The following is a 15,908-nucleotide window of genomic DNA, read 5'->3' as shown; positions in this document are numbered from 1 at the left end:
AACAGGAGGTGCAGAGTCCTCTCTGGTATTGTCACAATATACAGGTGGGTGAAGGTCATGGAAATGCAAAATGCAGGTTGATAGTTGAGGCTTGGTAAAGTTTGTCTAATATTCAGGTTCAAACTGTAAACTGCTTTGAGCAGGCAGTGGCAGCTCTGTCTGTGCTGGTGCCTGGAATCCTCAAAACGGGGCTCAGGCACAAATGCCGTGTGGCTTGTGGTTCTGTTGTTGCTGTCACATGAAATATCTTACCTTTTTTTTCCCATGCTGGATCCCCAAGGATTGTTGCTTTGGCTGCTGGAGCTCAGTGAAGGTGCAGAAAGCAGAATAGCTGTGGAGCACTTAGACCATGATGTGGGAGTGCTAGCCAGGCACCAGCCTGAAATGGCACATTGCTGATTGAATCGTGCTTTCAGTATGAAATTGAGCAACTGGCTTGGGGTAATGTGGGCTGATTTCCTGGGGAGCTGCTGATCCTGATGGGCAGGTCTTATTTGTGTTTCTTTTAGCTTGTGTGTTGTTGCCCCCGTGTTTCCTCCTGTGGGCTGGCCTTGTACTCAGGGTTGTATCCAGGAGCTGGGCAGCAACAAGCAATCATTTCTTCTGATGAGACTTGCAGACTCCTGAGTCAACACTTCTTTCACTTTTTCTTTTTTTCCAATTTAATTTTATTTTACTTGTTTTAGTAAAACTCCCAACAAAGACTATTCAAACTGACAGTATTCAGTCATTATGGGGGAAAAAAACCCCTGTCAGCATTGGTAGGCAAGTGGAGGCAACAGAAGGGTGTTCTTATTGAAGCACTAGACATTTAACTGAAACAATCATTGTTCCTCTATTTTATAGGCTGCCTCACTTTACTTTTACTCAACACATCTTCTTGCTTGACATGGAAACATGGCATATATGTTACATTTTTATTGCTACTTAGCAGCCAAGGGGATGCTAAAACACACTCAGAGATAAATGATGCTCCCAGTATGCATCTTTTCTTCGGTCTAATGTGCTTTCATGTTTTAATGATATAGCCATATACATTTCCTTTATGTGCAAGAAGAGGTAGGGCCAGAGGAAACGAAGATGCCTTTCTACCACAGTACCAGCATGGCCCATCTATGGAAAACTGTCTAACCTGTATGAATGTTTGTTGGTCTCTTCTCTACATGTAACCCACATCTAACTGGTGTTTTGCACGAGCCAGCATTGCCTGGTGGATTGTGTTCTGAACTACTGGGAGGTCAGACAACTTGGGTACCAGCTGTCAGACTAGCATAAGGTCAGTGACTTGTCTTCGGCAAGACCACCTTGCCTGTGAAAAGGAGACCATGATACCAATTTTCTTTCTTAAAAGCTTTGAGACTTAGGGATGAGAGGTGCTACGTGAAAGGGTAAGGATGAATATACTTACACATCCACTAGCTGTTCTGAAGCCTGGGTTCCCAGGGTACATACGAACCCTTATTGAGCTGAGCTTTGTAATTCAGGGGAAATGTAAACCTTTGTTTTGTCTTTCATGTTCATTAGCTCTTCCCATACACTCTCAGTTACTGCTAGTGGGGTGGAATTGGCCCTCAGAGACAGCACACTAAATTCTTCATTCCTGATCTTGTACTCAAGAAACAGACTCAGGGATGTTTCTTGCTTAGAACTGCATAAATTGAAGGCTTGAAAAGATAACCAGGTCAAGGAAGAATGTCAGTTTGTTCTTGGGTTTTTTTTGGTCTGTGTCTTTTTTTTTTTTTTTTTTTTTTTGTTATCATAAGACATAGCTTGGGCCAAAGCTGATAGATTGAAAATTTACTGGCATCTTTGCTTTCAGCAAATTGAAATCAGAATTTGAAACTAACCTTGGTATTAGGTGTTTCCAAGTAATTGATAAATGAGTATTGAAATCCCTTTTCTTGGCAATCAAGAAGCCAAGGAAAAATTTCGGTTTTTTTTTGGGTTTTTTTTGGTTTTTTTTTTTTTTTTTTTTTTTTTTTTTTTCCAAGACTTGGACATAAGAAAAGCAAGCCAGTTTAACTGATTTTTACCAGATGAATGAGCTATTGAAATCCGTACAATAAAACTTTATTTTTTGTTCCCACTTTTTTCACAGTTGAAATAACACTGTTCCTAATAATACTGCAAAGCTCAGGCAAATGGAACTTCACTGAGTGTGGTTCTGGCTGCCTGCCCTCATTTGAATGTTAGCAGATTAAAAACCTTACCAACAATTTACCACTAATTGCCAGATAGAACATCAAGTGAAAACTATTCTAGAATCCACCAAGACACTTTGGGTCTGCAATAATTGCATCATTAATTAATTTGATGTTATAAACAGGTAGTGGCTTTACAATATTACTTCTGCTGACACCATGATTTTCTTTATAAATTGATTTTAAAGTACAGGTTTTGGGGTCACTTTAAATCTGTAAAGCAGATAGGAGTATGTGTTTTTGTATTATAATTTTATGTGATATCCTGCTGATTTCCAAAATCTGAAGCATATGAATCCTAAGGAGTCTTCCATGTTTTAGCAGGCTAAACACCAGCATTTTGGAAATTTGCCTTCACAGTGTTTGTTTATATTTTCCATTAGGGCTGTTCTAGGTTTTGTTTAGTTTGGGGTTCTAGTACAGAAAGATTTGTGGCCTTCTGTGGGAAAGACAAGTGTCTAATACACTGTAGGCTTCTGTTCCCTTCACTTTGGTTATGCTGTGGTAGAGATGCTGAGAGCCACGGTGAACTAACTGTTGCCAGAACGTGCAGGACTACCTTCCCACAAGACCTAACAATAATATAAAGTCCCCTCAGCTTCTACTTCAGGTCAAGTGAAAGTTAGTCTCATTTTATTTAGGACTTTTATGAAGCAGACAGGCTGGTTTTTTGGTTTTTTTTAGGTTTTGTTTTTTTTTTAAAGCAACTTGGTGTTCGAATTGAATGTTTAACTCTGTAACAGCTCCTCATTTTCTGCCCTTGCATCATTAAAATTTCACTCTGATCTTGTAAACCACTGAATTACTGCTCATACAGGTTGACAGAGGGGTTCACTGTATGGGATTAAAAGTGGGAGTTGTTAATTAGAACTGAATATCAGATTACTCAGCTACATTGAGAAGATCTCAGAGCAAGTGGAGCCACAAGGGAATGCATGGTGATTTTATATATATATATATATATATATATATATATAAAATTTTTTTTGGCAAGTAAACATGAAACTTAAACATTAATGTGATCAGCACTTGGGAGGGTTTGTATGAACAGAGTGTGTTCTCCTTAAGTGTCATTCTCATTGCTTTTACTGGAATTACTATGTGTAATACACAGACTGAGAACCCACACTGTCGCATCTACCCTGTGATAGAGTTGGTTGAATTGTGTGTAATGGTGGAGTTGCTCCTTATAGGGAGGGTTTATGTATTACACTGTACTATACTGTAATATTTCCCATTATGTGAGCTCAGCTTAAAGACAGAAAATTTACAGGAATTTTTTCCAAAGAAAACCAAACGTTGAGAGGTTGTTTATCTTTACAAGAAATTGTGCATCAATTCCGGGAGCCACTTTAACTGGAGAAAACATGGCCAGCAAGTACCATGTCAAACCTCATTACACAGAACAGGGCTGTAGCCTGTCCAGTAGGTTTCTCTGGTCAACTCTTCACCTCATCAGAGTTCAGCAAGAGCAAGATGAATTCCTGTATGTGGGGGTGACAGACCGGACAGTTACTCACCACCTCCTGCTTTCCTGCTGCTTCTGAGCAAGCTCCCAGATTCATCATGCTCGACTCCTTTGTGGCACAGCAAATATTCTTTTTCAAAGGGAAGTGTTGTATACCATTTCACTGCAAATTTTACTGGGTGTTTGTTTTTTTTTTCCCCCACTGTTAAACCAGTGGGAGTCAAGCTTTCAGGCAACATAGACAATATACTTTCCTGGTATGCCATGTGTCCAGCACTGCCTTGTAGGTGTACTCATAGTACACCTACATATGCCTTCTGGGTCTGAGATACGTGTGAGGGAGAGGCTGCTGCTCAATTCCTGCCGTGTGAGTAATTCAAAATAGCCGACTTTTTTCCACAGGCACCCAGATCTGGGCAAAGAAAAGGGTTGTAGTAGTAGAATTGTAGAGTGGTTTGGGTTAGAAGGGACCTTAAAGATCTAGTTCCAATCCCCTGCCCTGGGCAGGGACACCTCCCACCAGAGCAGGTTGCTCAAAGCCCCATCCAGCCTGGCCTTGAACACTTCCAGGGATGGGGCATCCACAGCTTCTCTGGGCAACCTTAATGCATTCAGTGCCAGGCACGTCACTGTTGATCATAGTCTTTCCTTCCATGCACCTTTGTGTTCTCTCTAGGTCTTTTTTAACAATTTAAAAAGAAACTCAAACCCTCAAAAAATCTGCACAGTTGGAACACAGTGATAATTAAGCATTAATCACATTTGATATGCTTTACCATTTTTAACTAAGCTCTGTGGGAGGAGGTTTCTCTTGCAACAGACAAAAATGATTTTTGTGCTAAGGAAACCTACTAGAATGCTGAAGAGTTCTTTTTGGAAAGGCAGAGGTCCAGTACACTGATTATTAATAATCAGTTATTAGCAAAAGGATATATTATTTGGGTGTTGTCTTGATTTCTGTAAGTGGGGGGAGATGGGAATGTATTTTCTTCTACCAAATCAGTCTTGGTTTCCTTTGGAAATTTATTTTTTTTACTAAAAATAAGAAAATTTTCCTTTTATGTTTTTAAAAGGACTGTGGCAGGCAATGCATTCATTTGCAGCTTCCCCCTTTACTTAGAAATTCGTTCCTGTCTTACTGCCCGCTGCAGCACAGCTGTGACTGGCCAGATATGTGTGATGAGGTGTGAGGCTGTGCCAGGCCTCTACACTGGCTGTACTTTGCATTGTTCAGACCTGTTTGTTTGAATGCAACTATCCATGCCAGCTTTTACATGAATAAAAATGTGGAGGTTTTGGTCACGGAATCACAGAATTGTTGGAGTTGGAAGGGACCTCTAGAGATCATCTGGTCCAACTCCCCTGCTAAAGCAGGATTGCCCAGAGCACATTACTCAGGACTGCATCCAGAAGGGTCTTGAAGATCTCCAGAGAAGGGGACTCCACGACCTCCCTGGGCAGCCTGTTCCAGTGCTCCATCAGCCTCACCATAAAGAAGTTCTTCCTCACATTTGAATGGAACTTCCCCTGTTCCAGCTTGTGCCCGTTGCCCCTTGTCCTATTGCTGGGAACCACTGAAAAGAGTCCGGCTCCAACATCCTTCAACTCACCCTTTAGATACTTATAAACATAAATAAGGTCTCCCCTCAGCCTTCTCCAGGCTAAAGAGTCCCAGCTCTCTCGGCCTTTCCTCAGAAGGAAGATGTTCCAATCCCTTAATCATCTTTGTTGCCCTTCGCTGGACTCTCTCCAGTAGTTCCCTGTCCCTCTTGAACTGGAAAGCCCAGAACTGGATGCAGTATTCCAGTTGTGGCCTCACCGGTGTGGAGTAGAGAGGGAGAATGACATCTCTTGACCTACTGGCCACACTTCCCTATGCATCCCAAAATTCCAAGTCGATGGTGTATGCCAACCAACAATATACCTTATTAATAAGGAATATCTATTCTGCTATTACTGTGCTAAATTCCTTGTCCAGGCTATTTTGCCTGACAGACCAGCCCATGCAAATAAGAATTTATAATACCCAAGTATAGTTGTGAAAGTATTAAGGAGTTTGTGTTTGAACACTTAAAATGGGGACACCAGTTGGTGAAATATTGAGTAGTGGGAGAAATGAAATGCTTCAGCCTTAACGCCTGATATGTCACGTCTGTGTGTGTTTTGAGATACTCGTGCTCACCGTAGGAAGCTGGGATCAAAACTGGTCCTTTTGCGCTCTGTCTCAAAGCAAATGAGCAAAGTGGTTTTGTGGGGCAAAAAGAATGAATGCTCTGACTCTGTGGGATTTACTGAATTCTTAATAAACTCGAGGAAGAGAGGAGACGCTGGCTTTGCAGTTAGTTTGTGGTTTTAAATAAGCACATAAACTTCTGACAAGCTGTAGTTGCTGTAAGCAGGATTTTTGGCATAGAACATTTCTCTCATCCAGCTGGAAAACAAAACAAACCCCAGTTGTTAATGAGGCAACGTTAATGCATTCATCTTTGCATCCCTTTAGAATTAACAAACCGACATGAAGCCCCTGAAAAGTGTAAATTAATCTGCAGAAGGGTAAAATGAAGCATGCTCATAGCTGGTGCATTGCAGCTCTGCCTTTAGGAAACGCAGCTTCTTTAACCGAGACACGGTGTTACTTTGCATTTGAAGAATCCATAGCAAATCAAAATTTAATCCATGCGCTCAGCTTGGACTGAAGTGATTCTTTTATTATTTTTTTTTTTTCTTATTTTTACATCGTGGCGGTCTCCCATGACAATCTGCAGTAGTTCTTGTCCTAATGATGTCATCGTTTAGTCTCCCCGCCGCTGCCAGGGGAGGTGTAGGGGCTCTCGTTACTCACTGGCGACTGCCTTTGCATTTTCTGCTGAAGACAGGCTGCATTTGCTCATCTTTGCACTCGCTTTGTTTGATTTGCCAGGGTTTTAAATAAATTCCGTGCATATGGATGTCCCTCCTATTGTATAGAGAAAATGAAGACTGCTCTGACTGGTGGGGGAAATGAACAGTTTGTTCACCAAGCACGTAACGCGCCTGATTTTGGTAGCATATTTATAAACACGCTGTATTTTAGCCGGGTGATCTCATTGCCTCTGTGGAAGAGAGGTTATAAAGACACATGCTGAAGTCTTCATGTCTAGTGAAAAACATGGCCTTGGTAGCTCATGGAAAAAACCCACATTTATCGCTGACATAGAATTGTTGAACCAGAGCCATTTGTGAAGAGATGAGAGGGGGAAGTATTAAACACAATGAAGAAAAGCTAGGCTAAATTGAGCTAGATTCATTTTGAATGAAACGGGTCTTTAAAATACAGCTTAAAGAGGAAAAAATCAAATATCTCTGAAGAGATAAAGACAAACAAAAATCCCTGTGTTGCACTTGAGTGGGTGAAACATCACTAGGTGGGTCTGAAGCAAACACACTAGCGGTTGAACAATGTTTTGGATAACAAACTTTGCTGCTCATGGTAACAGCTGTAATGGAATATATTTGTGTGGTGTGTACAAATCTATGCTAAACGAACACGATTACACTGGGGAGGGACACAGTTCAGCTTCCCCACGTAATCTTAGCTCAGCCTTGGGCACGCAACATTAGGATTTTTTCCCCCCAAGGATTCCTTATCTTTTGTAATAGCCACGGTGAGGATTTAAGAGGCAGCTTTCGTGTGCAACACAAATCAAAAGGGTCAGGGCACTCTGACTGATTTCACAGTGAGAAGGTAAAAATGGATGAGTCTTAAGTGTACATGCAAGAGCCCAAGAAACACAAGTGTGAGCAGTTTCCTTCTCTTGTTTGTGACCCGGCACAGGTATGTATATTTGTGCCACATGTGGAGGGGAAATGCATTCCCTGTTTCTTCACTGGCATCCCCTCACCCCCAAAGAAATCCATACCTGAGCCATTTTGCCTTCAGAGTCATGGTGGAATGTAGCAAACAGTTTGGTGTATAGGTACAATAAACATAAAAGTTTATAAAATAACTGTTGTGCCTTTTGATAAATATACAGCAACGTGAACTGCTACACGTTGAGTTGGCATATGCAGGTAAAGCAGAAAAAAAAAAAATCATTAAAATCAGATCAAGTTTCAGAATAAAGAGACTTTGGATTTGGGTTGTTATAGAGGGTGGAGAGAGAGAAGAAAGTTGATGTTTTTTTTTAAAGAAAAGTTAATGTTGGTGCCTGTCTGTCTTGTAGGTACATATATTCTGACAACTGCCTTGTTGCCCCTCCTGGAAAAAGAAGCTGATGCCAGAGTGGTGAGTCTGTGATGCTGCTGAAACGTGGTGTTTTACTGTTCTTACCTTCTGATTTGTGACAGCTTTTCTTTTACTGTGCTAGCAGGGTGGGATTAGCTATAATGCTGTAAGCATCTCTAGAATCCTCTTGGATTTTGCTAACAACAGCCTCCTTCTCCAAGGCAAAGCTCCTGCCTGCTGCTCTCAGGTCTTCCTTGGAAATCAGAGTAAAACACTTCCTTTGGAAACTTCCCCTTTGACTTTCCCTGGGGCAAATTCTCTCCTGCAGCATGGTGCAAAATACCTATAGCAGGAGCACGGGCTTAAAAAAACCTTTCAGATCTTGGTGTAAAATAGGACAGCAGGTGCTTTTTAAAAACAAAATTTCCCATGTTTTGTACAGTCTCTTGTTTTCTAATTAGTTTCCGTAAACGCTAGACATATAAATTACAAATAGTGCTCTTCTGCTATTTTCTTTCTCCGTATTGCTTTTCGAAAGGAAGAAGCACAAAGTTCCCTGAAGGAGTCAACACCACTTTGAATGAGAATCACTTTCTAAAAAACATTCTTGTTTCCTCCACCTCATCTCCAGGTATGCTCCACTCATGAGCACGCAGAGGAATCCTGCTCCCAAGGGACTTCAAAATATGGCTTGGAGACCACATTACGTGCATGAGTGTGATTGTGGGGCGTTCCTGGTTTTGTTTATTCATTCATTTGCTTTTCATCCATTTGATTACAGATAACTGTCTCTTCTGGGGGCATGCTAGTTCAAAAATTAAACATATCTGACTTGCAGTCGGGAAGTGGGACATTTGATGGAACTATGGTGTATGCACAAAATAAGGTACAGTCCATGGCTTTGAGAACGAAGCCCGGCGCTTGCTTGCGAGGCGGCTCGTACCATGGGCTTTGCAAAAAGCCTGTTGGTGGCTGTTGCTTTCCCATTGCTCTAACCCATAGAGAGATGCACAAGCAATAACCTTCAGGAGTACGATGGCATGCATACCATCTTGCTCAGAGAGCCTGGCTAGACTTTCACTTGATTTGATTTAAGTCCCAAGGGTGGGGGGGAAACTGTCTTTTGCTGACAAACCCTTTCTGCCTGCTCAGTCCTTACCTGCAGTCTGCAGCAAGCAGCCGTGGTCAGTAAAAGCAGTGTAACTGCTTTAAAAGTGAGCTTGTGGCCAGGATATGGATTGCGATGACCGTGGTGGTCTCCGACAAAATGATCCAATAAATCACATCCGGATGAGTAAGGGTATATACATAAATGCCCTGCTGTTTACAGCACTTTTGATGTAGTTTATGTCCCTGGGAACTAGCTTGGTGGTCAGCCTGTTGAACTTGATGCTAGTCTGGCTCTTTTTCCTTTCTCCTAGAGACAGCAAGTTGTCGTGACAGAACAATGGGCAAAAACTCACAGAAACATCCATTTCTCTGTTATGCACCCCGGTTGGGCAGACACTCCAGGTAACATCTGCTTGATGTTCTGACTGTACTTTTTTTTTCCTTTTCAGGTTTAGCCTAAAAGCAAAGAGAAATGAGACTTTCTGGTAGATTTCTCTAACAGGTGCAGTGATTTCTTGGCTCACAACTGGTGCTTGAAGTAGTTTTGTACCCCCTTGGTAGCTCTGTTCCGTGCAGCGTCTGCCATCTGTATATAGCTAGAGAAAAATAACAGGCAGTGGATGAATCCAGCCCGGCACAAATGCCCAGCAGAACCATACTGCATTAAGCTAACCTTCCATTTACATTTGTAGTGGGACTGTTAAACACACAGATAAGAGCTTTTGCCTCTGTGAGCACCAGTGTGCAGCTGCTGGGAGTTTGCGAGGGCATATAGAAAAACAGAGCACGCCCCATCGTGCGAGTCCTGTTCCTCTCCTCTTCCTCTAAACATTTATTGCTGTGGAGAAGCGGCGTGTTTGGGCAGACAGCTCTTTGTCTGAGCTGCAGCTGTTCTTCAGCCAGTGTGTCTCAGCAGGGGGCCAGCAGCAGTTGGTTACCCAGTGTGTGTGTTGCGTTCCGCAATACCTTACCAGCCCCTAACACCCAGGCTTGGGATGCAGATAGCAATCCAATCTCTAGGTCTTTTCTAGGGACTCAGTTTCCCAAATTTGCTTCTGATGACAGAAGTATTTACCCCATCTATTTTATGATTGAAAGCTGCCTTTCCAACTAAATATCCCAGTATTTCTTTTCTTTAAAATACATTTATTTTTCACTGAATTTCACTGAATTTTAGAGTTGGAAGGGACCATAGAGATCATCTAGTCCAACTCCCCTGCCAAAGCAGGACCACCCAGAGCTTGTCTGAGCACGTTACTCAGGACTGCATCCAGGCGGGTCTTGAAAATCTCCAAAGAAGGGGACTCCACAACCTCCCTGGGCAGCCTGGTCCAGGGCTCTGTCACCCTCACTGTGAAAAAGTTCTTCCTCATATTCAAGTGGAACCCTTTATGTTCCAACTTGTGCCCATTGCCCCTTGTCCTCTCACTTTTTGCGCACCCCTTGTCGATTCCAAACAGAATGAACCATAAAGTTATCCCACCTTAAAGTTCAAGGACTCTCCAACCCCACAAAATAAACACCTGCAGGGGGTGAGCCTTCAATCATCACCTCTTGAACGAAATAAAAAGAATCCAGAGTTTAAAAACGAATTAAACAGTTTAAAATAAAAAGAATCCAGAGTTTAAAAACGAATTATGCAGTTGGTTTAGTTACTGTTCACCACACAGTTTTTAAATACAATGTTGCAACTGGGTCCTTAAAACTGGTGAGAAAATAAGAGCTAAAAATCCTGTTAGAATACCTGGATTTTGGTATTTCTGTTTTCCTCATGTCTTAGTTCTTTGCAGTTTAGAGTGGAAATGGGCTCAGCAACCTCTTGCTGATCCTATTCTCAGTTCCTACTGAGTTTTGTCCCTGTAATTTGACCCAAACAAACAACTGGTGGATCATCTGGCAGTTTAGCATTATTCCACCACAAGTCATTGTATGGGGAAATATGGGGAAATACTCATTCTCTTTCATAAACTGAGATGTCTTCTCTTCTTCCTACACTCACAATGGCAATTTTAAGCTGTTTTTGTTTTGGTTTGGTTTTTTTTATTTAAAAAAGCCTTGCATGACAGACCACCATTCCATTGTTATTCTTTCTAGCTGTGAGATCAGCAATGCCAGATTTCTACCAGAAGATGAAGAACAGTCTGCGCACAGAGGCCCAGGGAGCTGACACTGTTGTATGGTTGGCAATATCACCCGAAGCAACAAAGTTGCCCAGTGGCTTGTTCTTCCAAGGTAAGATGGGAAAGGATTTCTCAAATATTTCTCAAAATTGTTCTAAGACTAAAGGTTCAAGTGAGTGTTGTGCAACCAGAAAACAACTGTGTTATGTTCCTGCTTTCGTCCTCTAAAGGAGCTGATAGAGGCTTCAAAGCATTTCTTTAGGGAGGGTAGGGGTTTTTTTTAATCAAATTTGCTCTATACAGGACTGTGTCCAGTGAAGGTGAATCACAGAAGTCAAACAGCATCTTTTATAATGTTGGGAAACTAGCATGCTTCTCACAGGGCACTGGGGGTTGGCTTTGCTTTGACAGGCTCTTCTTCCTACTGTTCCCTGCTAGTTAAAACTGCCAGTTCTCCCTTTCTCTAATGCTGGGCTTGAGCACAGAGGCATTTTTTGGCACTGTAAGCATAGGGAATGGAAAAATAGGGCAGAGCCTTTCTTTTCTCCCAGGCAAATGAGAGGCATCTTAGTAGGAGCAGCTGGAAGCACAGATGTCTTTGTGGTGATGCAGGTCAGTCATAGAATCGTAGAATGGTTAGAGTTGGAAGGGACCTTCAAGATCATTGAATTCCAATCCCCCTAACACTTCCCACTAGAGCAGGTTGCTCAAAGCCCCATCCAGCCTGGCTTGAACACTTTTGGGGATGGAGCACCCACAGCTTCCCTGGGCAGAATCGTAGAATGGTTAGAGTTGGAAGGGACCTTCAAGATCATTGAATTCCAATCCCCCTAACACTTCCCACTAGAGCAGGTTGCTCAAAGCCCCATCCAGCCTGGCTTGAACACTTTTGGGGATGGAGCACCCACAGCTTCCCTGGGCAGCCTGGTCCAGTGCCTCACCATCCTCACAGTAAAGAACTTCTTCCTAGTATCTAATCTCAATCTCCCCTCATTCAGTTTGAAGCCATTACCCCTTATCCTATCACTACACTCACCCATAGAGTCCCTCACCATCTCCCCTGGAGATTCTCTTCAGATACTGGAAGGTCACTATTAGATCTCCCTGGAACCTTCTCTCCTCCAGGCTGAACAACCCCCACTCTCTGAGCCTGTCTTCATAGGAGAGGTGCTCCAGCCCTCTGATCATCTTTGTGGCCCTCCTCTAGACCCTCTCCAACAGGTCTGTGGCCATCTTGTGCTGAGGACTCCAAACCTGGATGCAGTACTCCAGGTGGGATCTCACCAGAGCAGAGGGGCAGAATCACCTCCCTCGACCTGCTGGCCATACTTCTTTTGATGCAGCCCAGGGTGTGTTTGGCTTTCTGGGCTGCCAGTGTGCACTGCTGGCTTACGTTGAGCTTCTCATCCACCAACACTCCCAAGTTCTTCTCCTCAGGGCTGCTCTCCAGCCATTCTCCACCCAACCTGTATCTAGTGGGAGAAAGGCAAAGCTCAGGGTAATTGCTTACCAGTACTTTTGGTGGATGTGGCACTCAAATCCTGATTCACTGAATTTCTAGGCAGAGCATGCAGAAAATTCAGACCTCTTCTGTCCCCTCCCAGACAGTCACACAGGCTTGGTTGACAGATATTTAAGTAGACCTTTTTCATGTCAGCACATGGTGCATGCCGAAACCCTACATCCTGGCTGGTCTGTCGTCTTTGTAGAAGCAGACTTTGCCTTTTTTGTAGTCCAGTCACCTTTCTCTGGTCCTAATGCTTCTGCTCAGATGTTCTTGCTCTAGATCATAATTCCACCAGGCTCTTGCCTTTGCCCTTTGTCTACCCCCAGCTTCAGTTAACAGAGAGCACGCCTTGGCTCTTTAGCTGTAGATAATGACTTCTGAGAGCTTTGGTCTTGGCATGACTGCTCTTGAGACTGCAAGAGAAGTCCTCTTTCCATGTCCTGTGCTTACAAAATAATGAGGAAGGCAGTTATTTCTCTTTCTTACTGCCTTACTAAGGAGGCCACACTTTAGTATGGACCCTCTTCAGGTTTTTTCAGTAAAGGGCTTTGTCTGCAGGAGTGCTTTAATATGCTCTTCTGGTCCTAGATGGCCATTTCCTCACGCAGTCACACCTTCCCTCCATTTCCTCTGTTCTCTTTTTATTCTGTTCCTTCTGAGTCCAAACCTAAGTGTATTATTTTTTTTTCCTCAGTAAAAAAAAAAAAGGGGGGGGAGGAAGGGGAAGCGAGAACATGACTCGTACAACCACAGTTCTCTGCATCTGCCAAAATAAAAAAAATGTTTGAGAGAGTCCTGCTTTCCAAAGACTAGAAGCATCTTCTCCATGGAACTTGGCTGTCACACATGGTTCCCAAACTTCGGCACAGGCTGCTGGAAGCACTACAGTTAGGTAGGAGGCAGTTCCTGTTCTCTGATGGAGAAGGGAACGTTCCTCTGCCTGTTTCTCTCTCTGCACAGTTTTCCATAAGCAGAGGTTATGGGGGGTGTGTGCAGGCAGTTACAACACTTGCTTCTTAAGAGAGCAAACATCTCTGCTCCCCTGGGAAGCCTGATGGCAGCCCCAGAGGTTTGCAGAGAGATCTGCTGCCCAGTGTTGCAACAGCTTGTGCTTTTAGTCTCAGCTGGCTGCCACTCAAGTTGGACTTATTAAAACAGACTAAGGGTGCTGCACCAGCGCTCCGACGGTTGCTTCCTAGACATCTGAGAGCACTGTCACAAGGTTCCCAGGCTCTAGACACCATGTTTTTTGGAAAGAAAAATCCCTTGGAATGGATGGAGATACAGCTGTATTTACACAGAGTGATTTGGAAAACCAATCAAAGCATCAAATTGAGCAAACTTGGTCAGACCTTTTAATGTTTGATATATGTTACTTACGGCGATTGAGCAATTGGCGTAAGTTCTTTAGCAATTAGAATTTAACTATTTATTTTTAAGGATGAAAAGCCTTAGCTGGGGAGTTTGTGTAGCACTAGAAACATTGTCCAGGAGGCAAGGAAAAGCTCTGTCTCATGCTGACAAAGCAACATCTGCCTGCAGCTGTAATCTTAAGTTATTGGTCTTTTTCTATAGGAGTTATGCTAATTATGGTAAGGCCTTCCTTTACCTATACTGTCCCTAGCTGCAAGTGAGGTCTTGGTCCCTGCTCTTAAGTCATATCATGCTAAAGGACAATCGCCCTAGTTCCAGAATACAATTGAAATTAGTTCCATTTCTGGTTTGGAAGAGATGCTTAACTCCCATTGTTTACAGATACCTAGAAGGTAAGTTTCCTGGCTTCAAGACCGTGAAGTGTGTTTGGGCAGTACTGAGCCTCGCAGAAAAATCTCCTTTGTGCTAGAAAAGGTAGTTAAGTGTACCTGTAAAGATTTATTTTATTTTTTTATCTTCCAGACAGGCAACCAGTCCCTACACATTTACCCCTGGCGAGCACCCACAGCCCACCGGAGGATGAGGAGAAGCTAATGGAGATGCTGGAAGAATTCTCCCAGAAGTTTAAATCCACTTCTCCAGGAACTTAATGTCCCTACTGACAAAGCATAGCCACAAAGCTTCTAATTACACAGTAACAGTACCGTAGCGTGCCTGCCCATGAGGGGAAGCAGGATGGCATAGGCCCCTTAAAAATAAATTGCCTTCAGGTGTTCTCATCAGGGGGGAGAGCGGTGCCTGTGACTTTTTTTTCTGCTGCTGCCTGTCTCTCCCCTTGTGAATATGCACCTGCTGGTCTCGAGACACAGTCAGGTAGTGTTCTTTGAATTGGGAAGAAAAATTGGGAGGCATTAAAATAAAACCTGAGGCTTTTTGAAGTTCCCCGAAAGCTTTTAAAGCAGTCAGCACACAGAGAGCTGCAGAGGAGCGCGCCTTCAGCAGCCCTCATGAAAGAAGCAGTAAATGTTTTAAACGCTGTTTAACCACTGTGTTTGACAAGTTGGTGGCTGCCTTCCCTGCGTGAGGGGGCTGGGCTCAAACCTGTAACTGGGAGCACAGAAACTCTTTCTCTCTCTCTTGCCTGATTGGTTTAAACGGAAGGATTCCTCTCGGCCTTCGGTTCCTATAACTCAGTGCTGGTATGCAGAAGGGATCTGCTTCCTCATGTTTAACCAGCAAGAATTTAGGAACGCTGCCAAATGCCTTCCACATGACTCTATGGAGCCAGGGCCGAATATTATCCCGTTTATGTCAAGACACCATGAAGTAGGAGGTTTCACCGCGTCGTACCACACCCAGCCAGGGCTGGAGTCAGCGCAGAAATGGCCGGATGACTCTGGGCACGAAAAGAAATAACAGGCTGAGCCCTACGTGCTTGCCATTTCTCTGGAAGATCAAAGGGAATGGCTTTATTATGAATGGATTAGGAGAGGGAAAGGAACACTGGGGGGCAGAGGTTTTAGAGGGGAAGCCCAGCTCCTGGTGAGAGGGTTGTATTTTGCCTGGAACTGTTTATTTGCAAGACACAGAGGATGGGTTTCATCTTACCTGACCTGTGGACGTTTGAATTATTCATTGGGATTCTCAGTGTAAATCAGTCGAGAGAAAACAGGCTTTTTCACGGTGATTTACTGGATCTAGTTTAAGAAACAACCCCTGACATTCCTCCATCTTTCTACTGCTGGTGAAGACAAACCAGCTCAGACTAAGACATTCGGGTGGGATTCATTTTGTCTTATATATTTCAGGTTTACTACAAAGCCAAGACCCTTAATAACAGCAGTGGTAACACATTTTTCTCCTGAGCTGAGTGTGTTTGATAGCAAACTGCCTACAGAACCCAGCCGGGTTGCGCTGCTGGTTT

At 43.3% G+C, this 15,908-nt stretch overlaps 1 protein-coding gene across 2 annotated transcripts in view; it reads left to right on the top strand.

The window, feature by feature from the left end:
- DHRS12 (dehydrogenase/reductase (SDR family) member 12) overlaps positions 1–14,773 on the top strand; it is a 30,425-nt gene extending 15,652 nt beyond the window's left edge. For both annotated transcript variants that reach the window (XM_014965983.1, XM_014965985.1), the window contains exons 6-10: positions 7,872–7,933; positions 8,655–8,759; positions 9,295–9,385; positions 11,078–11,215; positions 14,507–14,773. In XM_014965983.1, coding sequence (XP_014821469.1) covers positions 7,872–7,933; positions 8,655–8,759; positions 9,295–9,385; positions 11,078–11,215; positions 14,507–14,634 — 524 coding nt within the window. In that variant the 3' untranslated portion in view covers positions 14,635–14,773. The remainder of the gene's footprint in view (positions 1–7,871; positions 7,934–8,654; positions 8,760–9,294; positions 9,386–11,077; positions 11,216–14,506) is intronic.
- The last annotated feature ends 1,135 nt before the right edge of the window (positions 14,774–15,908 follow it).

Source organism: Calidris pugnax, unplaced genomic scaffold, assembly GCF_001431845.1.
Source record: "Calidris pugnax isolate Ruff unplaced genomic scaffold, ASM143184v1 scaffold20, whole genome shotgun sequence".
Taxonomy (NCBI): Eukaryota; Metazoa; Chordata; class Aves; order Charadriiformes; family Scolopacidae; genus Calidris; species Calidris pugnax.
Note: the sequence above shows the minus strand (reverse complement) of the source record. Positions and strands in the feature narration are given on the sequence as shown.